This window comes from Platalea leucorodia (genome assembly GCF_965183815.1).
Source record: "Platalea leucorodia genome assembly, chromosome: 7".
Classification (NCBI taxonomy): domain Eukaryota; kingdom Metazoa; phylum Chordata; class Aves; order Pelecaniformes; family Threskiornithidae; genus Platalea; species Platalea leucorodia.
In genome coordinates this window covers 9,018,054-9,044,885 of record NC_138829.1, presented here as the reverse complement: position 1 = coordinate 9,044,885, position 26,832 = coordinate 9,018,054, and the positions used below count along the sequence as shown (strand labels likewise).

General features: G+C 45.5%; 1 protein-coding gene across 3 annotated transcripts; it reads right to left on the bottom strand.

Annotated features, from left to right (window-relative positions):
* Positions 1–1,689: 1,689 nt before the first annotated feature.
* ZBTB1 (zinc finger and BTB domain containing 1) lies at positions 1,690–25,460 on the bottom strand. Of its 3 annotated transcripts, none has more exons than XM_082318294.1 (3): positions 25,395–25,460; positions 13,761–15,672; positions 1,690–2,795 (listed from the first exon to the last, which is right to left on the bottom strand). In XM_082318294.1, the coding sequence occupies exons 2-3, from the start codon at positions 15,650–15,652 to the stop codon at positions 2,759–2,761; spliced, it is 1,929 nt and encodes a 642-aa protein (XP_082174420.1). In that variant the 5' UTR covers positions 15,653–15,672; positions 25,395–25,460; the 3' UTR covers positions 1,690–2,758. The 3 variants fall into 3 exon arrangements, with proteins under 3 accessions (XP_082174420.1, XP_082174421.1, XP_082174419.1); XM_082318295.1 differs by having other exon boundaries at positions 13,933–15,672; XM_082318293.1 differs by lacking the exon at positions 1,690–2,795 and having other exon boundaries at positions 12,619–15,672.
* Positions 25,461–26,832: the final 1,372 nt, after the last annotated feature.

The window sequence follows — 26,832 nt, the reverse complement described above, 5'->3', positions numbered from 1 at the left end:
TGACCTAAAATCATTCAATCTGTGCTCAAAGGAGAAGTTTTCTTGGCTTCTAGACATTCTCATTGCTTTCTCCTGGATTCTCTGCATGCAACTTGTATCTTATTTTACAAGTGCCGTGATCAAAACTGGAGATGTTACTAGCTCTGGCCTTAGCAGTTCTGAAGGAGCAGACTATACTCCAGTTTAGACATTTCAGTTTTTACCTTTATTTACAACAGCATCATGTTGCAGACTCATTTTCAGAATTTGATCCAAAGCAACACATCGATTCTTTTCAATGGAAATTAAACTCGCCCAGCTAATGATTCCAGCTTGCGCTTGTTCCTATTAAATAACATCTCGTGTTTTCAGCTCATGTCTGCACCTTGCCAGGATTATTTTGAATTCTAATCTTATCTTCTAGTATACTTGAGGTCGAACTCTGCTTGGTCTTATCTGAAGATATTAAAAGGATACTCTATATGGTCCAGGGGATGAATAAATGAAAACAGAGAATTTTGTCTAGAACTGCTGTGAATGGGGTTAAACAACATACTGTAATTGGCAGTACCTGTAAAGCTGGAAAATGATGGTAAGTCTTAAACAAGGGAAATGGTGTACTGTAAACACAGGCAAAGACCAATGCTTCATACTCAGAGATCAATATCATTCAATTAATCTCTCAGATTCACTGGAATGCAGAGTGTGAAGAATTTTTATAATTGAACTATGGCAGTGCTATACACTTCTCTTATTTTTCTCATTCCTATGATTATTTGATTTTTACTCAGCTCAGTTTTCCCTCTTGTCATTCTTAGCAGGTGAATGGGAAAAACACAGGAGCAGATGAAGCAGGTGGGAACTGGAACTTCACCCTGTTGCCGGGACTGTTATTAACTCACGTATAAGATGGAATTAAATGAGAATAATAAGCAGATTTGTAAGAATATTTTATTAAAGATACTGTATCAAAGCACAGAATAAGCTTTAAAGATGATGAAAACTAACCTGGAATGTCTTCACTGATACTCTACATAGACTACAAGTAATTGCTAAGTTACAGAACAGTCACAGCCTGTTCTACATGTCCTACGTTTAGTATACTGTTGAAGGCCTATCTCTAGGTGATGCTATAAACATATTTCCCTTCTCTCCTCTGCTTCATGGTGGTCCTACCGTGAAGGTCCTTCCTAGTCTCCATGGAAAGGACATCCCATTTTCTATTAGATTTCCCAGCTATATTGTGCCTTCTCCCTGGGGAGTCCCCAGTGGTATCTGGCTTTGCCCAGATATTCACCATCTTCCCATTTGCTCCAGCACAGCCACTGGGACAGAAGTGTTGGCATTTCGGTATTGCACTGAAGGCTTTTAAAATGCCTATATTAATGTTTAAGGTGTTATGTGTTAATAGAGCCGATACCTTCAACATCTACAGGCTGAAATGTTTGGGGCTATGTAATTAGATTAAGCAACCACATTCAAAGATATCTGAACATCTTTTCTTGCATTTGTATAGCAACTTTATAAACTCAAAAAGAGTAAAGCAAGCACAGACACATGCCCTATACAAGCTGCAATACAGACAATATTTTACACACTTCATAACAACAGCAATGAAAATGATGCCAATTATAAATAAAATTATAGACAGACTCTTCTTGAGATAACAGTTATACTGCACAATGAAACATCCTTTTATAGTCATGAGCAGAATTAGTAAGATGCGTAACTACAGCAGAATATAGATCAGCACGTTTAGTCTGCTTACATGTCTCAATCTGATCCACTGTTGTCTGGGGGAAGCAAGAGAAATTAATATTTTTTTAATCCATGCTGGCCCTAATTTGAAACATTTACTGCCTTGTTGGTTTTTTGGTGAGTTTTTTTCCCCCCCATTATTTTAGCTGGAAACATTAGGATTCCTAAAATGCTCAAATCTGAACATGTATGCCTGATTCTCCTCTTCAAGCCAGCTTTTGCAAGGCTTAGATCCAGAACAAGGTGCACCCTGTGCCCTGTGAAGATTATTTCACATTTACTCAGCTCCTTGTTGGTAAAAATTTTTCACCGTTCTTGTGATAAGACCAGAGCACCATTTCTTTACTCTCCACATACAAGCACTGTGCTCCATGGAAGGTCCTCTTCAGCTTGCAAATGATGATCATGGCAGCAGGGGGAATCGGGTCAGCGGGATCTTTCTCACCATCCTGTCCTTCCTCAGGGACCCTCTGTCCTCAGTTTTTAAGATTTTTTTTTCACCTTGTATTCCAGATTAAATTTTTTTTCCACTTTTTTAACGCTTGATAGTTTAGCATTGTAACTGTCTGAAAATACATAAGTTTTAGTTCACGAGTATACACTTCTAATGTTTGAACTAAAAAATCTAAACAGTTTTTGACAGACACTCTAAGAAGCCTCATTTCAGAAAAGGAGCACTCCAGCACGTGAATAGCAAATTCTGCACGCTCATTTCAGTGCAGCCCTTAACACCTGGCATCTGCCTCTTTTGGCTGTCTGCTCCACGAAAGGAGACTTCAAATTTGTCTTTAACAGGTGTAAGTAGTAGTCACAAGGAAGTAAGTTTTATAATACAGAGAAGAGTCCAAAACAACTTTTACTGCATGTTCTAATTTGACTGCTTTGGTGCCTTTTGCGACTGTTGCAGTATGTCAAAAAAGCAAAGGTGGTGCCAATTCAGACCTGGCACACGCGGTTCTGAGTTTTTATGAAATCTTTTGCCGACCAGTTCTTCCTCATGTCTTCTTCAAACCTGGTTCTCTCAGTTGTTCAGAAGCTTAGAAGCCCCTATTTCACTACTGCCATGCAGAAAAGAAATGCAAGAAAAATATTAAAAGTCAGAAGCCCACACGCCAGTACTGTATTTGCTAACATGATGTGGTCCCTCCCACCTCACTACGGTGTGGTTTTGCTCTAAATACCCGTCCTTCAGCCTTATTCAGAGCACCCAGCACAGTCAGGAACTCTGTTTAAAAGCCGTACGGTTCATCTCCTTCAGCCCCTACCCCACCAAAACACAACCTTAAACAATGTTTTGATCTTGATTCAGAAACTTTTGGTGGTTTCCTTCTCCTTTGCCTTCCCTTTTCAAAACAGCTAAAGATTTGCTGAAGAAAAACTTCACTTCCCAAGCCTCCCAGAAGTTATTTTTGATACTGTACGCGTTACTTTCCAGCAGTGGTTTATGGCTTGGCTTAGTGGATGCTCAAAAAATTGCACGAGTGTTGTTTCCCCTCAGCCTGGACTTCCCATAGCTTGGAACACCCCCACCCTGGAATACTTCTTACTGCTTCGTATTTGCCTCTGTTTGGTTTGTTTGTTTTTTTCCCTTGCCTAACTCAGAGGTAACTGTTATATATTTACTTAACCCCCCTCCCAAACTCTTATTTTAAGTTAAGTTAAATGCAGATAAATGATATAAATATTTACAATTCCTGTAAGTCTCTTTCGACCAAACTAATTTATGACAAATATAAGCAGGTTTGTATCCAGTACGAACAGTCAAGAAATTGGAAACACGTGGATGTAACTTTTAAAGACAATCCTCAGGGTTGTTTTTCTGGGTACACTGACTTCTTTCTCTGGATATGTAAATCACATTGTACAAAGTATACGATTGTCCGACTTCTGGCTGATTTACACTTGATGTTTCTATGCACACTGTGGCAGCCCTGGTTGTGTCTACGCTGCAGAGCAGGAAAGGCTTGAAGGCTGCACGTGAAGCCAGGTTTATCAGCTGTCTGCATTACTTACCTGCTAGAGCATCCTCAAGGCCAGCTCAGGGCTGAATTCCCTGGCACGCCCTTGAGAGGAAAGCCTTGAGCGTGGTGCTCCACACGTCCGTGTGCATTACAGGATGCCCCGTGTGACGTGTGGCCGGACCCACACAGCATATGCCAGGCCCAGAACTGTCTGTCTATTATATCTGCCCTCTGTGCCATGCCACGTACTTGGTGGTGGGCAAAAAAGCAACCTGGGACAAATGGCTTTGGTTTCATGCCAGGAGGGCGATGTGAACATGGGGAAGCAGGCAAACTGCTAGCTTCAAAGTACTGCTGGTTCTGGCAGCAGGTCCACGTGTCTACCTAATACATTCTTCGAATCTTGTTGGGGATTCATTGGACTGATGCTGTTATCTCAAAGTAGCCCTTACTTGACTAGCTCAAAGGTCAGGAAATGCCTTTTTTTGTTTGTAAGCTAACAAAGGAGAAAAAAAGGTATTCTAACTACAGTATGCATGTGAACATTATTTTTCCCCAGGCAACATAAGTGTTTAACATTGCTGTTTATTAAGATGCCAGGCTGCATTTTACAGTCAAAGATCTCTCTTATTTGCAGATCATACACGGCTCACGCGGCACGACTGAGCTTCTTTACACCACCGCCCTCAAATACACCGACTATTCTGTGTTGGGACCACCTCTGAGTGTGGGAAGGTGGGTTGCCTGTGAATATTAAATTACATTTTTCCGATGAGACTGCAAAAATACTGTTAATCGGTGCCAACTGCGGTGGTGCAGTGTACATACGGAACTGTGAACACCAGAGAACTGCTGGCACTGGTAATAGCTTTCAGCCCACAGTATGCTAGATTAGAGGTAAAATGTTGTGCCCTCCTCCCAGACTCCAAAATCCTCTAGCTACCCTAAAAACAGAAGTTGTTTTAGGACTGCACAGCTGCAAGAGGATCTGCTTCACTCTTCACACGGTAAACTCTGCTCAACTGTAGAAACGTTTGAGCTTTTTAAATAGAAATATGCATGTTTCCAGTTAGCCACCAGATGGAGCCCATCCCTCCCCATCGCACAAACCCATGAACATCTGCAAAGTTAAAGCACTTCACAGACATTGCAAAGGATGCAGTTTCTTCCACTTCATAAAAGTCAGAGGAAGTCTGTGATTAGCTGGATGTTTACAAATAAAAGGAGGATCTGGAGAGAGATCAAAGATAACCCTCCAGATTTGGCATGATATCAGGTTCCTGTACTAATAGCATCTGCATGGGTTTGACTGTTACATTAAGTGGTTGAACTTGGCGTATCTCATCATGTATTAATAATGTTTTTTTAATGCTTAGTGCATTTATTAGAAGTCTGAAGATTCAGCCAGCTAAGGACCTGAAAAACAAAAAACCAACACCCCCCAGCTAACAAGATCTGCCAGGCTCCATTTAAAAGAAGCACCCACTGTGTTCTTCCTCACGCTGTTTTCTGCAATGTAAAGGGAATCAAGAAGCAAAGATAATCACTGTTCCAAAATCCTAAGGATGCAGGACTTCAAGCTTAGTAAACAGGAGCAGTAGCGCTCAAAGCCTGTTCTCTAATGATCTAAGTAGCCTGGACAGTCTACCCTATATGCTTTTTACTGAGAAATCTATCGCTCATCCAGGATCTCAGTGACTTTGGCACAGCCCCAATGACTGGGGAGAAAAGCAGATCTGAGATAAAAGATCGTGGTGTGTGAAATACACTGAATTAATGTACATGTGTTTTAAGGGACATCTTTGTTTTGACTCTGTGTAACAAACCAACATAGCTTGTGAGGTCTGGAAGGCCACAGACGACTCCTGCTTTCATAGTAGTGCTCTGTTTGAAGCTAGTATTTCTATTTGGGGTCTAAGCCACACTGAACTCAATCAAATAAACATTCTCCAAAGGAAACTGCCTTTGAACTATTTAACTCTTTGCACAGCAAACGAAAGCTGAAAGAACTCTAACAATTACCATAAGATTTCTTGTGTCTTAATTGACTGACTTACTTTTCAGTTTTTAAGTTACTGCTCATCAGGACCTCTGTCTTTTCTGGCAGAACTGACCATGTTAGCAACAGCCAGTAAAATGTGAGTGAAACACAACCCCGTCTGAAAGCAGACTAGGTGGGGCTGATCCTCATAGTTCCAGGCATGCAGACTGTGCCAGTGTCATGCTTTACAGCATATGTAAGTGTACACAAATTCTATTTAATCTACCTGACAGCAATGCAGCTCAGAGATCCAAGCTCTCTCCTGGGCTGTGGGATGTACTAAGACAATTTCTTCATCAGTTCCAAGGGATCTTGCCCTGTTTTTCCTCCTTCTACAACACTACTGTATCTATCCTTTTCCTGAAGGAGGGATATTCTAGATTTCATCTCTTAAAATGTTTCTGCTTTGTACAAATAATTAAATAACCAATGGCCAGAAACCAGAACCTCAGTAGCTTGGTAGTTGGGACTGTCTACCAGTAGGTACCAGTAGGAACCCCCCAGGCAGGGAGGAAACAGAGGCACCATCTTTAGCTTCCTGAATAAATGCTCTGATGATGACTTGTGTAAAAGGAAGGAGCGTAACTGATACCAGAAGTCTGGCGTATCTATTGCCAAAACCAAAAGTAATCATCTATGGTATTCAGCAAACTCTATTTTTAGCCAGCATATCTGCATTTCCACAAACTTTCATGGTCTTGGGGCTTTTGCCATGGAGAGAAGGACATTGTATTATTTCTCCCGTTCATTTTCTGGGGAGTCAGAAGCAGAAGTCCCTCTGGTGACCATCCCCAATGTAGTGGGATGGTCACCTAAAAAAGGAGAGAATAGGTATTACTGAGTTGTGTAGGTTCAATTGAACATGTGAGAACTATTAAAAAAGGCAAGTTCCTAGCCCTACTCATTGCTTTAAAACAGGAAGAAAGCACATCTTCCCATTTCCAAAAAAAACAGAAGGCAAATAGAAGAGCCAAAAGGATGAATTTTTAAAATAGCAACCATGTTGTCAGGGGGGATGGCAGAGAAGAGATGGGGAAAGACTGATTTTTGCATCTTTCACGTTGGCAACGCTGCTGCTGCAGAGACCTTGGCGATTGCTGACACTGGTGGCACTTTGCCTGACAGACAGCTTGAGAAACCAAGGATTTGCAGACAGTCCTGATTTCCCGTGGATTTCCCACAGTCCACACAGCTTCCAGGATTTGGAGGCCTTTAAGGAATGCTCTATTCTCATTCCCTGTCAGGAGTCTTGGAATGTCTACAGAACCACAAGACATACTTATCTGAGATCATCTCTTATTTGCAAGCAAAAAAAAAGTACACCCCAAAATCTCATTGATGCGAATCACAGTTGAGTTTGAGTGAAAACAACAGCAGCATCAGGACTTCGTCAGAGAGGGAAGTTCTTGAACAGCTCTGAAAGGGCTAGTTTGTTTTTTTTTCTCCCATAGGAAATGCTAGATGCAGCATTGTTTTTGTGGTTGTAGCTGCAGGAAGATTTACTATAGTTTTAGTATGCCACAAGGCACAGGGAAGGATTAAACCCTTTTGTTTTCTTGCAAGAGAATCAAAGATACTGACCGCTTCTGAAATTCCGTGTTCTTGGGGTGAGGTGTGCCACACTAGCTACGCAAAAAAAAATATCTGGCCTTGGACTATCTCCTGATATCTCATAATTTTGTTATGTTCCCTTGAATACATTAATACGAAACTTTAAAAACATATTTTCAACTACTTTTATATAGGGAATGTGCACAAATTACTGAGAACAGCTTCTCTAAAAGCATGATGCACAATATTGTTTTCCTATGACTTAAATAAAAAAAAAAAACACCCTACAAGACATTTGAGGGCAAAAAAGACCCAATGAAAGATCCGATAGCATTTCTCTTGTAAAGTTGGCACTGGTCATTCAAGTATATGAAAACGAACATGGGCTGTTTGTTTCACGGCTGAGTATTTATAGTCATGATGAACTGACTCCTGAGTCATGAGCTCTGTTGCCCTGTAACAAATTAAGATTTGTCTTTCTGCATGAAAAAATAAAATAAAATCACAATTCATTCCAGAACTGTATAAGTGACTGTAAAAGTGGCAGAAGACAATTTATAAAATGTGCCCTGTTTTTTGGCATCTTCCCCCTTCAAAATCTCAGCCTACTAACACGTCTCAAGAATACACTGCACAGCAATATTTTACGAGTTTTTTGGAAGTTGGAAGAAAACACAGAAAACTGATTTATAGCCGAGAACTACAGAAATGTCAGCTTTTAAAAACATGTTCCTAATTTCTAGCCTTCAGCAGACTTTATAAAGTCAAATTAGTCATGCTTCATCTTGTAGGTCTTTAAGTCTGTGACAAGCATCAAACCAACTGAGAATTGGGGAAGTCAGAATATTTGGTTTTTAACCCTTTCAGATTAGGAGGCACTTAGAAGTCAGAAGCAGGCACACGGGGATAGTAACAGATACTGCCAGCATCTCCTTAACTTACTCAAGGAATCACCCCGAGCTTTCAATATTAGACCAAAAATGAGATGTCTCCCCTTACGGCGACACCCAGAAAAGCGCACGCTGTGAGCGGCGAGGGGCGCAGGGCAGCAGGAGCCCAGCTGCCGAGCGTGGGCAGCACGGCCACAGCTGGGCCCACAGCTGGAGGGCACCAAGGCCAAGAGGAAGGTGGGAGCCGTTCCTGGTGTTTGGCCGGAGAAGGGGCCCAGCTCATTCCCGGCCTCGGGCCAGGCCAGCCACACAAACCCAGTGGCGTGGAGCGCTACGTAGTCTGTTTCAAGAAAGACTAAGAAAGCTCCAGAGCATATCTGAGGGGTGAGCTGAACGCAGGAAGGCTTCCAGTTCTCATAAAGAGGGCAGATAGCATAGATATGTCTCATTTGTACGTGAGAGGCTGGGCTGCCTTTTTCCCTTATCAGGAAATAGGAGACGAATGTAAGAGTTCAGCTTCCACGAGGATGCTTGGGGGAGACAGAGACCGAGTTAAGCTCGGGCCCTGCGTGGAGTTCTGGCACAGCTGGTTTAAGCAAACGAGCCCCCTCCCAGCCACTCCATTTCTCCCCCGTGCCACCCCTTCTATTGTGCTAGCGCAAGATCTGACATAGAGCTGGAGAGGGAAACACAGCAGGGAATCAGTCCAGCCAAAAAATAGCCCCACGGGCACTAAAAAAAAGCGCGTTGTTTGATTCAGTTCATTGTGAAGCTACATAAATACGCGCTTTTTGGCAACGGGGCGGGTGGCACACACGGGATACGCGAGCTGAAGGTGGGGAGGAGGAAGGGGCTGCCGGGGCTCAAGGTGGCACTGCCTTCAGGAGCAAACTTCGGTCCTCACCAATAGCCAAGATACTCTTGATGTTTTAGCACTAGTGTGTTCAAATACAATAGTGTAGTCAAAGTATTCGCTTTTATAACAATGTATTTTTAATATATTCTCCACGGCAGTACATTTTCTGTCTTCAGCTTTGAATAAAAAATATGCTGAATTGTATTTTCTCCATTAACTGAAAATATTACATAGAGAAGTACCCTAATAAAAGCATAAATTCTTAGAATTCTGTGATATTCTAATCTATTCAAATCAAGATATTTCCACAGACCTGTTGGCTACAAATATCGTTATACACAAATGTAAATACTCTTTGAATTAACAAGTTGCCAGTAAGCATTTACAAGTATATACATATATATATTTTAACATTTGAAACGTCTCCTCTGAAACAGAAAAAGAAGCTCGACAGCTTCTGTGACATTTTATAGCTCATTCCAGGTCTTCATGAATTCCCTTTTTTAAACTTTCAATAAATCCTGAAAGCTAAGAGCTAGACTGGCTACTTACAAATTATTTTCGGGGTCGCAGCACACACCACTGCCAAAATGAGGACAACAACAGAACAGAGAGAGGTCCTCCCAAAATGAGAATAGCAAATCACTTAAAAATATAAGTCAGAGCATCCAGCAAGCCTTTTTCTTTCTGGCTACGCCTTGTGCAATGTGATACGCTTACATCTCCATCCTCAAAGATCCTTAAGTGCTTTTACACTCTAACAGTCCATGTAGCGCAATAAGGAGATGCAAAGGAACTATGTTATGATGACTGAGAAGTACAAATTTGTTAGAGGAAACAGAACTCTAAATGAAGTATTTTTGCTTCCCCTTCACTATCTTTCAAGTAACAGCAAGACTTCTAGGATATCGTAACTGCAATTGTTGTTTTTTCAGGTCTGCTTTCATTCTGTCTCCACAGTAAGTCATTTTTATCACAGTAGGAGCGCTGAAACACCACCATCTCACTCTCTTGCGGATGTTGTCCCATTCTGGGGAGAACACCCCTGTTCCCAGGAGTGACCAGGACCAGTCCCAGCCCTCAGCACCCACCCCTTCTCCCTGTTGACAGCAGCCAAATTCCTCCTGTCACTCCAGGCCTTTTCTTCAATAGTCCCATGCTGTTCCCCTGCATGCCTTTACACAGCACCATAAACACTCTCCCCATCTACTTGCAAGCCGGGCTGTCTTGTTTATGCCCTAGTACCTTTGATTTGTTCCCCTATACTCCCCTTTATCACTTTTCAGGCCACTTCAGTCATTCTGGTTTTCTCTGCCTACATACAAGTAGATCCACTCCTAAGCTCCCCTGCCGTGCAATTCATGCTCTTGTCGAGCCTTAGTCTGGACATTCATAGACGTGATCTCCAAGGCACTGGGTTTTGTTTCACAAGAACAGGAAAAAACATTAATTCAAGTTCAGTTGGAAAGGTTTAACAAACTCTCCTTTGAAAGGCTACTACAACACAGCTTATAATTGAAAAACAAAGGTATTCCAGGGTGCTTATAAAGTTAGATAGTACACATAAATACCATCATTCCCCGTTCCTCCATTTAACTTCTGTAGTTGGCAGGTCTACTTACACTAGGAAGTAACTTTTTTTGTGAAATGTTTTTGGGTCAAGTTCAGACCAATACATTGTAAACAAGGGCTCCTGACCCTGAGCAGGCGTCTCCATAAATCACCCTTAGCCCTTCGCTGTGTTCAGGAATGATCTCTTAGTCCGCAGAGGACACCTCCTCAGCAAGGTCTTTGATCTAGGCTTTGCTGTGCCACTGCAGCACCGGGGCTGGCTGTACGCAATCCGTGCTCCGAGTTTGTGCTGCCGTGAGCTCGTCACCCAGGCCGACAGCTCTCCCAGCCAAGCCGAGTCATTCTCACTCGGGTCTCACAGGCATCTACGGGACATTTTATCCACTCCTCCAGCCGCCCCCTCCATGCCACCTTTGGGATTTGCTTCCTACTGCACAGCTCTAATCCTGCCCCCCAGCCTTCGCCACTCCCTCCCACTCAGGACCTCCTCTCCCACTCAGCCTTCCCGCTCCCCCAGCGCCACAAGACTCTTCTGCCAACTCCCCCAGAGCCCTCCAGTTCTCCCTCATTTCCCTTGGCTGCTTTTCCCAGTCCAGCCATAGCTGATACCGTAAGGGATAACCTGCATGACAGAGAATTGCTGTGTGCAGTGTATTAACCCAACTCTTCCACTACAGCACCTGGCTAGCTACTTCATCTCTAAGACGATCATTATAGTTCAATATTTTGTCTCTTGAAGAGTCTTATAATCACCTTAGCACTGATTCCAGTGCTAAAAAGTGTTAAAATACCCATCCCACATATTCTTTGAACTTACACACAGAGCTTCAGTCTGGGTTGGGATGGGGAATGTGGAATAAATCCAAAGAAGGGGGAAGCTTGGAATTAATTTAAATGCTGGAGTGCATTCATGTCCGTGGTCTTTTTGGCCCCAGTGTTATTAAGGACTTGGTTGGCTTCTGCATCATACAAGAAAACACTGGACTGAGCAGTTAAGGCAAAACGTTGAAGGCCCGGACTGCACCTGAAGCAGTCGGCGCCTGGGGAGCCAGCCGCCGGCTCAGGATGGAGGTCTGGTGGCGGGGTCCTTCTCCACCACTGCAGAAACGCACACGTCTACCAAGCAAGAGAAATTCTAATGCACATCTAAAACTGAATAAATGCAAGGCAACTCATACTAATTTAAATAGCTATAGTGGAGATTCTGAACTGTATTAATTTCTCTAATTGTCTAACATTAAAGCTTGATACCCCTTGTAATCTCCAAGAAACAAGGGATCAAAACTCAACTCCGACAGCGACTAGCGCGTGAAAGCCCTGGACTAGACCCTCAGCTCCTAGCTCCTATTCTCAGCCCCACCACTGGTGCGCGAGGTGACAGAACAGAATATTTCAGTTGGGAGGGACCTACAACGATCATGTAGTCTAACTGCCTTAATTGCTGATCTAAAGTGCTTTCCTTCCTCCACAGCTCAGTGGGAAACAGCATTACTACCCTCTTTGATAAAGTGAGATCTGCTGGGAGAAAGTACTGCTAGCTTTTTTTTTTTAATAGTTTTCTCTACCATTACATATTAGGATCCTTTCCTCCCCCCATAAAAATCACGCACTTAACAAACGTTTAGACAGCTGGTGCGCAAGAGTCAAAGCCAGTTGTTCTCTGAAAGGCCAAACTGCCTCACCGAATTGATGTCAGCTGGTACTTAGTAGGATTTTTAAATTCAATTCAATTAAGAGACAAGCTACGCAGATTAGGGCTATACTAGAATCAGAAAGGAATCTTAAAAGGCATAAAATGTCTTTACATTTATTAAGCAAACTCTGCAGTCTTTTCTTGTTATATTCTTGTTGAAAAACAGAACATTCAGAAAGCATTATGAAAACAAGAAACAAAAAAAACTAAGGTTCACATGAGCCGCGCTCCCCCTTTCCCTCCCCGCCCAAGCGATGGGACTATCTTCACACCCATCCCACTTTTAACTTTCCAACCCAAGCAGCAAGGCACCATTTACAGCTAGGCTGAGAAATGCAGTCTTCAATGCACATCGCCATTCTGCATTCCTAGCAATCCACCACAGCCACTCTTCCCTTGTATATCAGAACAAGCAGGTTATATATACCCACGTAGGGACAGACAGAAAACGAAAGGCCAACATCAGTTGTACAGTTCTGCTAGGATTTCAAGTCTGGAAAATGACCACTTTGCTGGGAACTCCTCGGTTATCCCGACAGTCATTAACTCCCTTTCCCCTTGCGCACACCAGTCCAAGTCTGCAAGGTTTAACTGAGCCTACGTGCTCTCACCCCTGGGATGCACGTTCCAACAAAGCCAAGAAGCAGAGGACCAGGACAGCCAGCTCTGCCCTTACAGCAGAGTCTGAGAGCAAAGGATTATTTCTCGGCATTGGGTTGGGTTTTTTTTTTTTCATTTTGAAAATTAATTTGGGGATTATGAACAATTATGCTTTTGCACATTAATCGCTGTGATCTAAAATTTTCACATGAAGAAACAACACATGGAAATATTAAAGCACTCATCTTACGGACATGGATCCGAGAACTGTTTAATAGCAGTCAGTGAAGGGGTAACATTGTGCTTTTAATCTACAGTTTAAAAATAATGATTTGTATATCTACTTAGTAAAACAATAAAATTAAGAACAGAAACTGGTATTAGGAAACAGTGAAAATGTAATAATTAAACACATGATGCTTTTCAAAGCTATATACTTAATGAGCCTAAATAGACACCTATGGTTAGGAGGGTCTTAAAAAAAATAATAAAAAAGAGGCTTATTTTCTTTTTTTTTTTTTTTTTTTTTTTTCTCAATTTTTGTCTACTATACTGTATGCCTTGCTTTGGTGTTCTCTCTGCTGCCAACTTAATGCTTTAACAGTATGTTTACACTTATGTTCTTTTCAAATGCTTGGCATTATAGTGAGATCTCATATCTTTCCTCAAATTAAATTTTGCTCCACATACTCCACATGTATACAGGTGAACATCCATGTGCTGCTCCAGTTGCTCATTATTTGGGAATATCTGAAAGCAGACCTGGCATATAGTCTCTCCAGCTGATAAGTGAGATATCATATGCCGTACATGGTCATGTTTTCGGAAGTTTCCTTGATCACAAATGGAACAGACATACCTGGCCATGCCTTTGTGCATATCATTGTGGAGCCGCAACTGGCGCTCTCTTAAGAACTGCTTCCCACATGTCTGACAAACAAACTGTTTTTCCTTGGTATGAACGGTATAGTGTTCCCGCAAGTGGCAACGCTGATAAAATCCTTTCCCACAAAGATTGCAGAAATGCTTACGTCTGTGATCCCTCTCGTTCTCTTCCATCATGGAGTTCTTGAACAGATCTTGCTCCAGGCAGTTTGACATATGTTCAACCACTAGGTTTTCAGTTTCAAAACGCTGACCGCAATTAGGGCATCGGAAAGGACAGGCAGAATGCTTGTATAACTGTTTTTTTTGAAGGCTGTTCATTTGGAAATGACTGTCCCTGAAGTCCTCTAGCATCTCTGCAAACATCATGTCCCTTATTTCTGACTGCTCCTCGGGGTTTTCTTCTAAGTCCATTTTCTCCTCAGAATTTCTGATACCGTTCATGGTCAGATCCTGGGGTTCTCCACATGTCTGCGCATGGTCCTGTAACTGCTTGCCTTTGACCAGTATTTGACCACACTTGCCACAAGCACATATATTTTCTATGTGTTTGGATAAATAATGAGAGGACAAATCTTCCTCGGTGATGGTTAGCCCACAAAGTTCACAGGGAGCATTCTCCACATCTTCCTGCACTGAAGGAGCCTTCCTGCTAAGGTGCCGCGGACTCTTCAAGCACTTTCGTTCATCCTCATCCATGGATAAACGGGGTTTTAAAGTCTTCCGAGCATTTCTCTTCTCTCTGATCTCTTCCTCAACATAGTATCTGTAAAGCGGCTCTTCCTGTTCATCATCTAGGTCATCGTTGTCAGAAGACTCGTTGCAGTCTTTATCTGTCACCTTAATAATATTAAAATCCTTCAGCTCATCTACAGGATTGTCCTCTGGTTCCATCTTGATGATAATCCTCTTCCTCTCAGAGGCTCTACTTCCTTCTTCACCTGATGTCTCGGAGGCAACCGTGCTGCTTTTTCTGCTTGTGATGTTGGACACGGGAGACGAAGAATCGTCTGCAGCTTGGCTCGAGTCCCCCTTGTATTTTTCTGTTTGCGTGGAGATTATTTTAGAAGTAGAGTCCTTTTCATTAAAGTCTATTTTTTCGGCACTGTAGTACCGGGCACTTTGGTAAGAATGCCTGTTAGTGCACGTTAACACATGCTCATCCAGTAGCTTTTCGCAGCTAAAACTGAACCCGCAGCTGTCGCAGGTGAAGCTCCTTCCAAAACGGCGCGAGTGGGACACGCGCTCTTTTGTGTGAGAGAACTTGGACGTGGTGCTTTTTTTGCAGACGTCAAACAGTTGTTCGGGGAAGCTACTTAGCTGCAAAGCTTCTTCATCAGGCTCTTTGTTATGGGATGTATTTACTGTTGAACTTGGCGGCTCCATGCCCCACCTGTTTGCTTCGCTGCCATTTCTAGCGAGCGTGTCTTCGTACATTCTCACGCCAAATATCATTTTACTATTCTGGGTGCTAGAGGCAGAAGACGAACATTTTAAACTAGACGAGTCTGTATCCTGTATATCTTCTAGACATTCAGGTACGTTATATAGCTGTAAATAGTTCATGGCCACTTTAAATTGCTCAAAATTGGCAGGGGCTGTCATAATTTTTCCTAAATACATGAACTGTAAAATAAGATCAAAGCATTCAGCGCTAATCTTCATGTTGCTTAGGTTCAGCTGGGCTGTAGTGTGTTGATGGTTCATAAAAAACATCCTAAAATAGGAGCTGCACGCAGCAAGAACTGCTTTATGTGCTTGAAAATAAATATCATCGATAGCGATACAGCAGTCGCACAGAAAGCCCCACTCTCTTTGGTTGTTTAGCTGCTGAAGGACATAGTTGCTGTGGCTGGTTCTTGCCATCTTGTACTTCAATTACAGCCCTGCATAAAGAAGACGACATCTGTTAAATCGTGAGCACAAAAAAAGCAAAACGTACTTAAATGTAGGGAGGAACTGCCATCTTTTTCTTCTCTAGATTGTCCTATTCTCACACTGTTTGCGGTACAGCTTCCCGTCTGGATATCTTTACTGGTAACTACTACGAGTATTGATGCCAGCGAAAACATCCATAATTCCACGGTCTCACCACTAGACTTACAAGACTAGTAAACTAATAAACATAACCACCACACATGTCAATCAGAGCAACGCTGCTAGAATATAAATTAGCAAATATATCTCAAAGTCCTACAGTCAAGATTTTCAGATATGAATTCTGAATGCAGAGCTTCAAAAACTTCACAGGGTAGACTTCTGTAAGATGGCCCCAGGACAACACCTATACAAGGTAAGCTGACTGTAAGAAACCACTCTTCAGTCTCAACTTGCCTTTTTCACCTGTCAGTCCAACGGGGATATGATGCAACACATACTGGAAACCAGACCAGGCTCAAACTGGTCTCTCCCTCCCCATTAAAAGAAACTAAGAAGATACATCAGTGGAGCATCCACACAAGCTACATCCACACACGTTTTGCTCCGCAGGGCAGCTCAGGGACAGTCCCAATCTTCTCTGCACGGCGCCTTGCAAACCAGGAACTGCAAACTCAAACGCGTTCTGGGAAGCGGAGGGCATCCCGGCCGCGACGGCACGTCCCGCGCAGAAGGCCGCCGCGGGCGGCGAGCAGGCTAGCTGCGCGACCGCCGCGCGACTGCAGCGAGCAGGAAGTGGCGCGCGCCGTGCCTCCAGCTGCTCTCAGAACCACTCGGTCAGGGCGCGGTAGCACAACCAAAACACGTGGACGGGAGACTGGACAAAGAAAAATTCAGCAATGGAGAACCGTGAAGGACAGCAAGGCAGAGGTGGAGCCACAGCGAAATGAAGCCTCGATAAAGACTAGAGGGAAAGGTCTGCGAGTGCTGAAAGCTGCTGTAAGTGAAAGGACTAATTTGTCCTCAAGAGAAAAGAGGAAGAAAACATAATGGTTTATATTAACAAAAACATCCAGAAAAACGTATTATACACAGAAGGCGTGCATTTGATTTACAGAAGATAAACTTAACCAAGTATGGCCAGATCCAACAGCCAGTCACTACTCACTTTGGAAAACCTTCACTGATGTACATAATCTGTACTAACTGCACAGGGAGGGGGGTGAGAAACCAAACGAAGGTATAAAGAACGCCCTAATTGAAATGAAAAACCTAAAGCAATAACAAGCATTCTGAACATTTTGAAAGGTTATTGCAAACAATGCAAGTAACTGCAAGAGAGTTGTACAAATAAAGTAGCAAACAACATATATTAAATGGCATTTTATGACTCAATGAAATGCACGGATTGATTTGCAACCATTCTTTCAACTGTCCAAAATTTTAAAAAAATACACACAAAAATGCTCCCTATTTCTTCTTACTCCCCTGACAGCTTACGTCTCCTAAAGGCTGGGAAATGGGTGGAGGAATCAAATTCCACAATTAGCGCTGAAGTTGCAAGTCGTAGGCGTTGCCTGGCTTGTTAAGTAGCAAACCTAACGTTAAGTCACCGTTCTTCTTCATTCCACGAAGCACTGCCACGGAAGAAATGCGTTCAAGCTCTCAAGACGAGAACAGGCTCACTGCGCCCAGCAATATTCCCTTACTGCCAATTCATGTAGCAGTACTTATGGATCACCACCAGCACAAGACCTTGTCTGGCAACAGGAATCTTGAGATTTGGGTTGAACTACACTGATGATGAGCATCTGAACGGCAGCTGCTCCTCTCCTCTCAACCCAATCCCCCAAACCCAAAACTCAAGGCGAGCACGCTGCCATAATAATTCTCTGACCAGTGTGGCCCAGTGATGTCCACTGCAGAAATACAACTCGTTGCACGAAATTAATTTAATGGCTTTCCTCCTCATTTGCAAAAGGGTGGCTTTGAAAGTAGGAGAATCTCTGAAACAACTTATGTCTTTTCTACAGAAGATTGATTATTGTCTAATTCACTGGGTGAGTTCAGTTGTTTCTCTGAAAAATAGCCAAGTTCTCAACATCCAGTAATAATAAAAGGGCACTTCATATTCTTCCAAGTGCTAATGTGTTTTGGATTTGAGGTAATTCATTAGATACTTAAAATATAATGCAGTATACTATATCAAGTATTAAGAACAGCAGCTGCATAATGACAAAGAATTGACTTCAACTTCCACATTATAAGAGTGAAAACCAACAAGAAAGTGAGCAGATGCAGTCTAAGGCACCACTGGCCTCTTGGTGTGAACTGCCATCACAAGAAAAGGCTGAGGACAGCGGGTTTTAATCTCATCCTCATAAAGTGGCAAATTTTAATTTTTTCATTTAAAATTTTTTCTGTACACTAAAAGTACTCCATTGTATCTTCCAACAGCAGAAGAGCAGTACAAGCAGCAAGCCCGTACTGAAAAAGAAGGTCACAAACTATCTGCACACACCGCAGACCGGGGCATTTCCACGTGGTGCGAACGCTCTGGCAGCTGCTGGAGTGACAGCACACAAACTCATTGTTTCCAAGTTTCCTTCTTCTTTAAAAAAGGTGAAATATATTTCCCCTTTTGACAGGGGAACTCTTGCAGAGCTTTCAGCACTGTCCTGATACACGACGACACACTGGCAATGCCCACCTCCTACCACCACTCCGGGAAAAAACAGCCTAAGCATGAGGTCACTTGGCCAGGATGACAAGGTGCTCAGATATGTACCCGGCCTCTATCGCGGTAGTACTACACATAGGTATTAAAATAGAGAGTGTTTGAAGTTATTTATGTTAATGAAAGTACTGGCATCGTCCCTCTGAATGCTGTATTAACCTGCTCTATGTAACTATATATTTACAGCTGCCAACACTTCCCACTATGAGAGCCTGTGTTGGGCTATTTAAAACTTTGACGTATTTCAATCAGCAAAGGCAAAACTTTCCTTCTGAATTGTCTGCTTCGAACGGATTTTTTTTTCCCCTCCACAGAAAATTTCAGCCAAAATGAGGCCAAGAAAAAGCTGTCATATATGTAGATTATTACTTTTTCTTTTCAAAATAAAAAAAAGTTTCACTTCCAAAATCTTTCAAGGGAGATTTCATATGGGAGAAAGTGCTATGTCTTGGGTATGTTGTGACAATATAAAAACCTGCCTGAATTTGGCCAAGCTATAAGCTCGAGGAAGAGAAGATAAAAATTATCAGTTTGTTCACACTTAAGACTTTTGTTAGTTACTAAAATCAGATTACAGCCTCGCTGCGAGCAGCTCCTTTGTACGTAGGGGCCTGCCTGCGCCATCCCACCCAGGGTGAAACCCCCCTTTCACAGAGAGCTCTGCCACGGTTTTAAACTACAGGAGGGTAGATTGAGGGTAGATATAAGGAAGAAATTTTTTTACGATGAGGGTGGTGAAGCACTGGCACAGGTTGCCCAGAGAGGTGGTAGATGCCCCATCCCTGGAAACGTCCAAGGTCAGGTTGGACGGGGCTCTGAGCAACCTGACCGAGTTGAAGGTGTCCCTGCCCATTGCAGGGGGGTTGGACCAGGTGACCACTAAAGGTCCCTTCCAGCCCAAACCATTCTGTGATTCTATGTGCCACCTCTAAAAAGTCACGAACCAGCAGCGGGGCTTGCTGGAGATTGCTCTGCACCATGACTCGCTGCTGGGTTTTAGCATCCCTCCTGGCAGCTGGATGGAAAATACGCCTGGTTCTGGCTGATGAGAGCCAGACCCAGGAGCAGACTTAGTGAAAACTCAGGGAGATTGGGAACTGTAAGGGAGGGGAAGCTTCTGGAAATCGGGAGGGCAGGGAGAGGCAGGCTGGGAGTGGAGTGCTGAGCCAAGAGGGGGGGACTGGGATTAGGAAGCAGCAGTGGGAATTAAAAATGGGTGCAATGAGCGTCTAAATGATGGAGGGTAGGTGCTTGGGCAAGGGGCTGGGAAGAGCCAAGTTGCAGGGGCTAGGGCAGAAGGGGTAAAAAAAATAGACATGCTTTTGCTGGGGCATGGGTGGAAAACAATTACAGCATTCACCCTATCAGAGCTGGAATTGAACCCCAAATTCCCAATTCTGCCATCCCTTTGCCATCAGCAAATACCACGGGCTTGCTGACAAACTCCTTCCCACCAAGAGCAAGCTCTCAGAAAATGATCATTTACCATTATTTTGTTACTTTATTTGCTAAAATGGCAGAGATCTGCATTTATCACCCATGTGGGTGGTTCAATGCTGCAAACTATTTTTGAAGTTTGCTTTGGAAAAAAAGCAGGCATTGGAATAAAAACAGGTCCTTTTTGCAGAAAACCCAAGGTTTCAAAGTTAAGTGTATACACAAGAAATGCCGTAATTTATGCAGGATTAATTCAGCTGCCATTTATGTATATATTGTAGCACAGTCTTCCAAGCTCTCCTCTTACCAAAGGCTCCCTTCCTTACTCAGTGCATCTGGATCTGTCCAGAGATGGATCTGAGCAGCAACAGCACAAGATCCCTGCTCATTCGGCACACCATTTGGAGGATGTGAAGTGAATGAGACCAGGGAACAAAAAGGAGACTCTCACAGCGACGAACGCTGCCTTGGAGCACTGCATCCCATTGCCATCAGTGCCAGGACAGGTCATTTCAACCTTTTTTTTTTTTTTTTTTTTTTTTTTTTTTTTTGTAAGCCTGGCTTGCATTTTTTGGATGTTCAATTTCTTCACACAGGGAAACACCATCGGCAGCAACTGCGGCCAATGAAAGCTATCCTCTGTATGTATTAATCACCAAGTACTTTGGAAAATTAAAGCTCTACAGAGGCAAGTTTGTCAATCCAAAATTTTGAAGTATTTCTGATCCTCTCTGACTCTTTTCTGTTTCAAAAAGAGGAGAAATGCCAGCCACTTGCCTGAGGGACTAGCAGGCTGCCTTTGTGAAGCACCCAGACACTGTAGTCACAAACATCACAGGGAAGTCCACGAGGAACGCAGGTAACCCCATCTTCAGCAATGATTGATTTGTGCAGTAAACACAGCAACAGGCCACACCGTCAGCAATAGTGAACGATGCAGAGGTGTTCTGAAGAAATATGCTAGAAAAGCATCTGATATGAGAATGAAAAGTGAAGATACTTGAGTCAGGTAATTTCACTCCCATTTGCAAACTCCAGGTCTCCATATGCATTTTATTTTCCTAGTAAATGTTTTGTTTTTATACTGCCACGCTTCGTTTCAAGCTGTTTGTCTGCCACCAGATTTTTTCTTTCCTTTTGAGTCACCACTCAGATACCATTACTATTCTGATGTTACCCTGAACAAGGTAAGTTGCACTATTACACTAACCAAATACGCTGTTTAGAAGTCTGCTAACAAGAAAGAACAGGCATTTACCATAGCTCCATGCCTTCTGTCATTTCCTCAAGTTTAAAATTTTCCGAGATGTTTTAAAACTAAAGAAGTAAAAAGAGTCTTCAAGCAAAGAACTGGAAAAGTTCTTTTGCTAACTTCTCTGTCTTTAAAAAAGATGTACCACAAGGTTCAGAATTTAGGAGCCTTTCGGCTCCTAAAATTAGTAGGTGGTTTTCAAAACCCAGCATTTCCACTGCTGAGCAGGCAAAAACGGAGCGCTTACACGCTGAGTTACTGGCTGCTTTGCTTTGGAAACCAAGAGCAGGCTGGACAAAAGTATAATAAATGAGTGGAGAATTTGGTGCTAATAGAAAATGAGACTGGAAAACCTCAAGAAAACAACGCCCAGTTATCCAAAGAAACAAGCGCGTGGGCAGCAGAAAGCCAATTCCCCCTCGCAGCCTGACACCATATCCCACCCTGGCGCGGGTTCCCAAGAACTCTCCTCCCTAAAGAGTTATTTTGCCTCTGTGGGTCAGATTCACCGAAGAATCTGGATTCCTAAATGACAGCATCTAGATGCTCAGGAGAAAATCCGACACAACATGTCTAAATTCTCTGCGTGATGCCTGAGAAGCTTAGGTGTTCGGCTAGTCCATTGCCCATGGAGCTGTCGACAGGCTACAGCTTTTGTCTAGATATTCTCAAGAGGAAGCCGCCGAGATTGCTCTGGTACTATAGAGTCCCAGAGAGTGCCTCGGTTTACACAAACGTTGCAAAAATGGCAAAGAACCTGGGGCCAGGCGACCACCGTCCACCTCAACAGCAGGTATGGATAAGATGCAGTTCGCATCCCACGCGTAGCCTTGATCATGAATTAAAACAATTATGAGAATTCCATGTACTGCCAGGGAAAATCTAATTAAGCTCCATTATTCGGGCTACGAAGGACTGAAGGTGTAATTTATCCTCCTCCCACCGCCCTTCCAATCAGCTGCCTTCAGGCGTGCTAGTTGTGAAGCCATTTCCAATGATGTAGATACTCATCTTCAGACACATCCTGATGGCTGAATCAACTCATTTTAAACAGACTTGTGGCCAACGTAGAGAAACAAGCTTTAGCTGACACTGGGCTAGATCTGAAGCAGGGAGAAGAGGTAAGACGCTCCAGAGCCCCCAGCCACGAGCTGTCGGAGCCACTCGATCCCTCCTCAGCAGGCAGTTCTCCGCTGATTCAGCATCCATGTCCGCAAATGAGAAACAGCCGTCAAAATTTAGCAAGTTATGATTCTCGGCTGCTAACTGAGAATTAGTTAAGATGTTCTTGGCTAAGAACACTCCTCGAAAGACAAGGAATAAGGTGTCAGAAAAGCGTGAGTGAATCAATTAAGAACACGGAGTTTGCACTAAAGCCCCATCTCAACTTCAAACAACTTTAGATCAAATCTACGGAATAAAAGTACTGAGAGAGCTTATGCAGTCTTTTAAAGTAACTTGCTAGCCACAAATGATTACTCTAGAAAGTCACAGTTATCTTTTATCTGACACCTCTACAGTTGTAAAAAGTTGTTAGGCAACGTGGTAATGATATGTTTAAAAGAAACGACTAGTGGGGAAAAATTATGACACCCCATTTATGCCTTGTAGCAGAAAGAGGAGTCTTTTTATCTAGGCTCTCCGAGTTACCCTAACTTTCAACTTCAAGAGGCATCTTGGTGGTTTAGCCATCTCTTGAGACCCTCAAATGAAGATCCGCGTGCCTTCCAGGAAAGCATCCTTGGCTACATACAAGTCGTACTTTGGCTAACAGCTTGCTGGATGCACATGAATGAAGCACAGTAACTTGCGACACACAGGCCAGACTACAGATTTCACTGACTCTGGTCCTAAATGCTTCACATTTTACTTGCAGCACATAAAATAAAAATAAAGTTCTTAAGGTCTCCATCCAATGAAACAGGTTTAATATGGGAAAAAAAGGCAACAGCCAGTTAAGTCTAGAGAGTTTTGCAATGGCACAACAAAGTAAAAATTACCAGATAAATTTGAGGATATAAATGGTCTTCATGCAAATTATGTCAGCTGTTGGGCCCACAGGCTGTGTCTGCAGCAGACCTCTTTGGGTGACGGTGTCTGCCGTGCCCAAGCAGGGGCAGGGCAGGGTAACCCAACCGCTGGGCAACCACCGGTCAAACTGAAAAACGCACGTGGGGCTTCTCACGCTCTGTGCGCGGGGGCCGGAAGGCCTCCAGTGAGAGGTCCAGCTGTAACAACTAAGAGAAAGGACACTGGGATTTTTATCAGGAAACTTTCATTATCTCAATTCTGAGCAGCTATTTTGGTTCCATACAGCAGATAGGTAACTCCTAAGGCTTTGTCCCTCCCGGACTTTCAGGGCTCTCCACTGTCAGCAGCAATGGAAATCTGTGAAAGAAGCAGTTAACCTCGCACACTCAAGTAAGAAAGCATCTAAAAACCCAAATCACTGGTTGATACGAGCACTCTCAACATAACTGCTGCAAATTCCTGTGCCAGTGACAACATGGCATGAAGAAAAGACTTGTGCAAGCAGAGCTGAAGCATCTGTTAAGCCTGTGATCTTATTCCACGCAAGACTTTCTGGCTAGCGGGAAGAAGGGGCTTCTATTGCTTCTCCGAGCCTCCTACGCAGCACCAACCCATGTCTTCGTTACCTGCATCCTCCTGCAGCCACCCCTCACCCCTTGAACCCCCCTCCGGTGCCTGCTGGCTCCCAACAGCAGCAGAATGCAACTAATATGACTTGTTACTCCTCAGGTTTTCTGGCCAGTCATCCAAAAATCTCTCCGCAGCCCTGTCAACTTGCTATGCTGCTGCCTAGGAAAATCTCTGCCAGCACTGCAACCGTTCGCGTTTGGCCGGTTTTCCCCACGGCCATATGGTCTCAACGCCTCTCCCCCGCTCGCCATGAAAGCTTAAGTTGTAATTCGGTAAAAATGAGAAGCCCGCATCCCCCCTGCTCCCGGCTGCTGTGTGGGTTTTTCCGAGAGCTGTAATGAGGAATGTTAAACAAACACCTTTAATTAAAGGAATGTTTGTTTAATGTAATTAAATGCCTAAGGAACACCACACTGTTGCAGCCCTGGATAGTTCTGCAGTATGTGCTGTACCTTGCGATACTCTAGTCCAAGGGAAATAATGCAAGCAAATGACATAATCTGGCAGTAAATATCCAAATATTAAACAGCATCCAACCTATGCTATCCATTTACCAATGCCTACGTGTCAAGAGGAACCGGCACTCGTCTATCAGCCGACAAACAGGCCAAACTTGAGAATCTGAGTTACAAAAAACCCTGGGGGAAAAAAAAAAGGAATACAACCCCAGCCCCAAACCCACAGCGTTTTCAGTCCCCTTTCCTCTACTCTTTTTACTACCTTTCTATCCGAGGAGTCCTTTGGGGAACGAGACTTTCGACACCACTCCCAGAGCAACACAGGGCTTGTTTTTATGTGACAAAACTATTCCCCTTCCTTTCCAGCCGCCTCCGAGGCGATCCTGTCCACTGCCAGCCCCCAGTGAAACCCAAGTCTCCTGCCTGGCAGGGTGGAGCATTCCCTCCAGGCTGCAGCTCAGCTTTTCGCTCAACTACTGCAACTCGCTCGAAGTTTTCAGGTTGGGGATTTTTTGTTGGTTTTTTTTTTTCTTTTGAAAGAAAAAAAAAAAAGGAGGAGGACGCAGCGCTGGGATCGGCCGGCGGGGGCCGGGGCCAGGCGGCGATAGCGGCACTCGAGATGTCTACGGCGGCTGCGAGCCCCAGGGCGCGCAGGGCAGCGCGCTGCCCTTCCCGCCGCGCGCCCCTGCACCTCCCTAGGCCGCTGCTCGCGCCGCGGCGCCGGCGCCCCGCCGCGCGGCGCAGCATCCCCCCGCCGCCCCCGCCCGCTTCCGCGGGGCCCCGCCGCCGCCGCCGCCCGCCCCGCAGGTGGAGCGGCCCCCGCGCCGCCCCCCGCCCGAACCGCGCCGCTCGGCCCCCGCCTCAGCCCCGGCGGCGCCGCGCCGCGTCAGGCCGCCGGGCGCAAGGTCACCGCGGCGGCCGCTCGCCAGGGACCGGCGGCGGCTGGAGAGCCCCTACCTGGCAGCGCCGCTCCCCCCCCCCCCCCCGCCCCCGCGCCACTATGGCGGGCCCCGCCGCGCCGGGCCATGCCGCGGCCGGCGCCGCTCGGCACTTCCCACCTCCCGCCGCCGGCGGAGCTGCGGCCGCCGCGCCGCGCACCGCCTCCCCCCCCCCCCCCCGCCGCGGCTCCCCGGCGCCCGGCGGCGGCCCCCGGGAGGGCGCGGAGGGGCGCGCAGCCCCGCTTACCCGCGGCGCGGGGAGAGGCGGCGGCCGCCGAGGGGGAGCTTCCCGCGCCGCTCCCGCCGCTGCTGCTGCTGCCGCTGCCGCCGCGGCTGCAACAAAGGACTTCCGCCCCGCCGCGCCTGCTGCTGCCGCAGCGCCGGCTCCGCCGCGACCGCACGGAGCCGGACCCCTCCCCTCGGCGGCCGGCGGCTCCCGGCCCCGCCGCTGCCAGCGCTGCTGCGCCGCCGCCAATGCCGGGGCCCGGCGGGCGGCTCCCTGCCGCGCTCCCCTCTCCTCCCATGCCGCCGGGGAGGCGGCGGGGCCGGCGCGGCGCGGCCCGGGCTGGCGCTGTCGGCGCCCCCCTCCCCATCAGCCGCAAGCCCGGCCCCTCCGCTGCCCACCCCCCCCCCCTCCCCGCCCCGGCGAAGCCCCCCCCCCCCGGAGCGCAGAGGGGGAACCCGGAGCGGGGTCTCCTCCGCCGGCGGGCGCCCGGGCGGGACCCTCGCTGCCGGGCCGCCCCCTCCCCTCCCGCTCCTCCGCCGGGCCCCGCGCAGCCGGAGGGCAGCGCGCCCCTTCCCCCGGCGGCAGCTCCCGCCCCGCGGAACGGGGGTGCTCGCCTCTCCCCGCGCACCAGCCGCGGCCGGCGGTGGCGGGGGGTCCCGGTTACCCCGCGGACGCCCCGCGCCTGAGCGTTGTACCCGCAGCCCTTCGGCCTCCTGCGCGTGACAGTTCAATTGCGAGCTGCAAGAAAAACAACTGCAAGTTGCATGAGAAAGTATTTCCTTTTTGCTGCAATTTCACACTTTATATCACCGCCTTCCCCCTTGGAGTTTTACGGTGATGCAGGGAGCGCAGGGGCTGGCAGCCACGGCCATGCTTTATCACAGATCCCGAGGACAGCACTTTGGTTTTGTTTTTTGTTTTTTTTTTAATCTTTCTAGGAGCTTTCCCAGGCCCTCTTCCCATCCCTCTCCGGACCTCTCCTGTCTGACAACATCCAGCTCCTCTTGAGCTGGCCCGCGGGAGCAAATGGGATTTCCTGAAGCTGCGGGCGGCCCCTCTGCTACCTGCCACGGGGCTGCGGGAAAACATAAGCCAGGCCAGGCTTTCCTCCTGGTCTTGCCACTTGACTTTTCCACCCTCAAAGTGACATTTGTCATTCAGCACAAGCATCGGAAGCATTTAATCTGCACGGCTCCTTCATTCGGACACAGTTTCTAGAGATACCATCGTTTTTATGTCTGCCGCACCTATCCAAGATCCCTCTTAGCTCCAGACAAGCCAAAAGGGAGAATTTAATTGTAGCAAAGTTAAAAGATTTGATTACAAATTTGAAAATGACAAAAGTAATGAATAATAGCAACAAAATAAAATGCCACGATGTTAAAATGTACCACCATCGATCCCTGCTTCAATGCCCCCCAAGGTTTTCCTGAAGCATCCCTCCACCATGAAGGCAAAC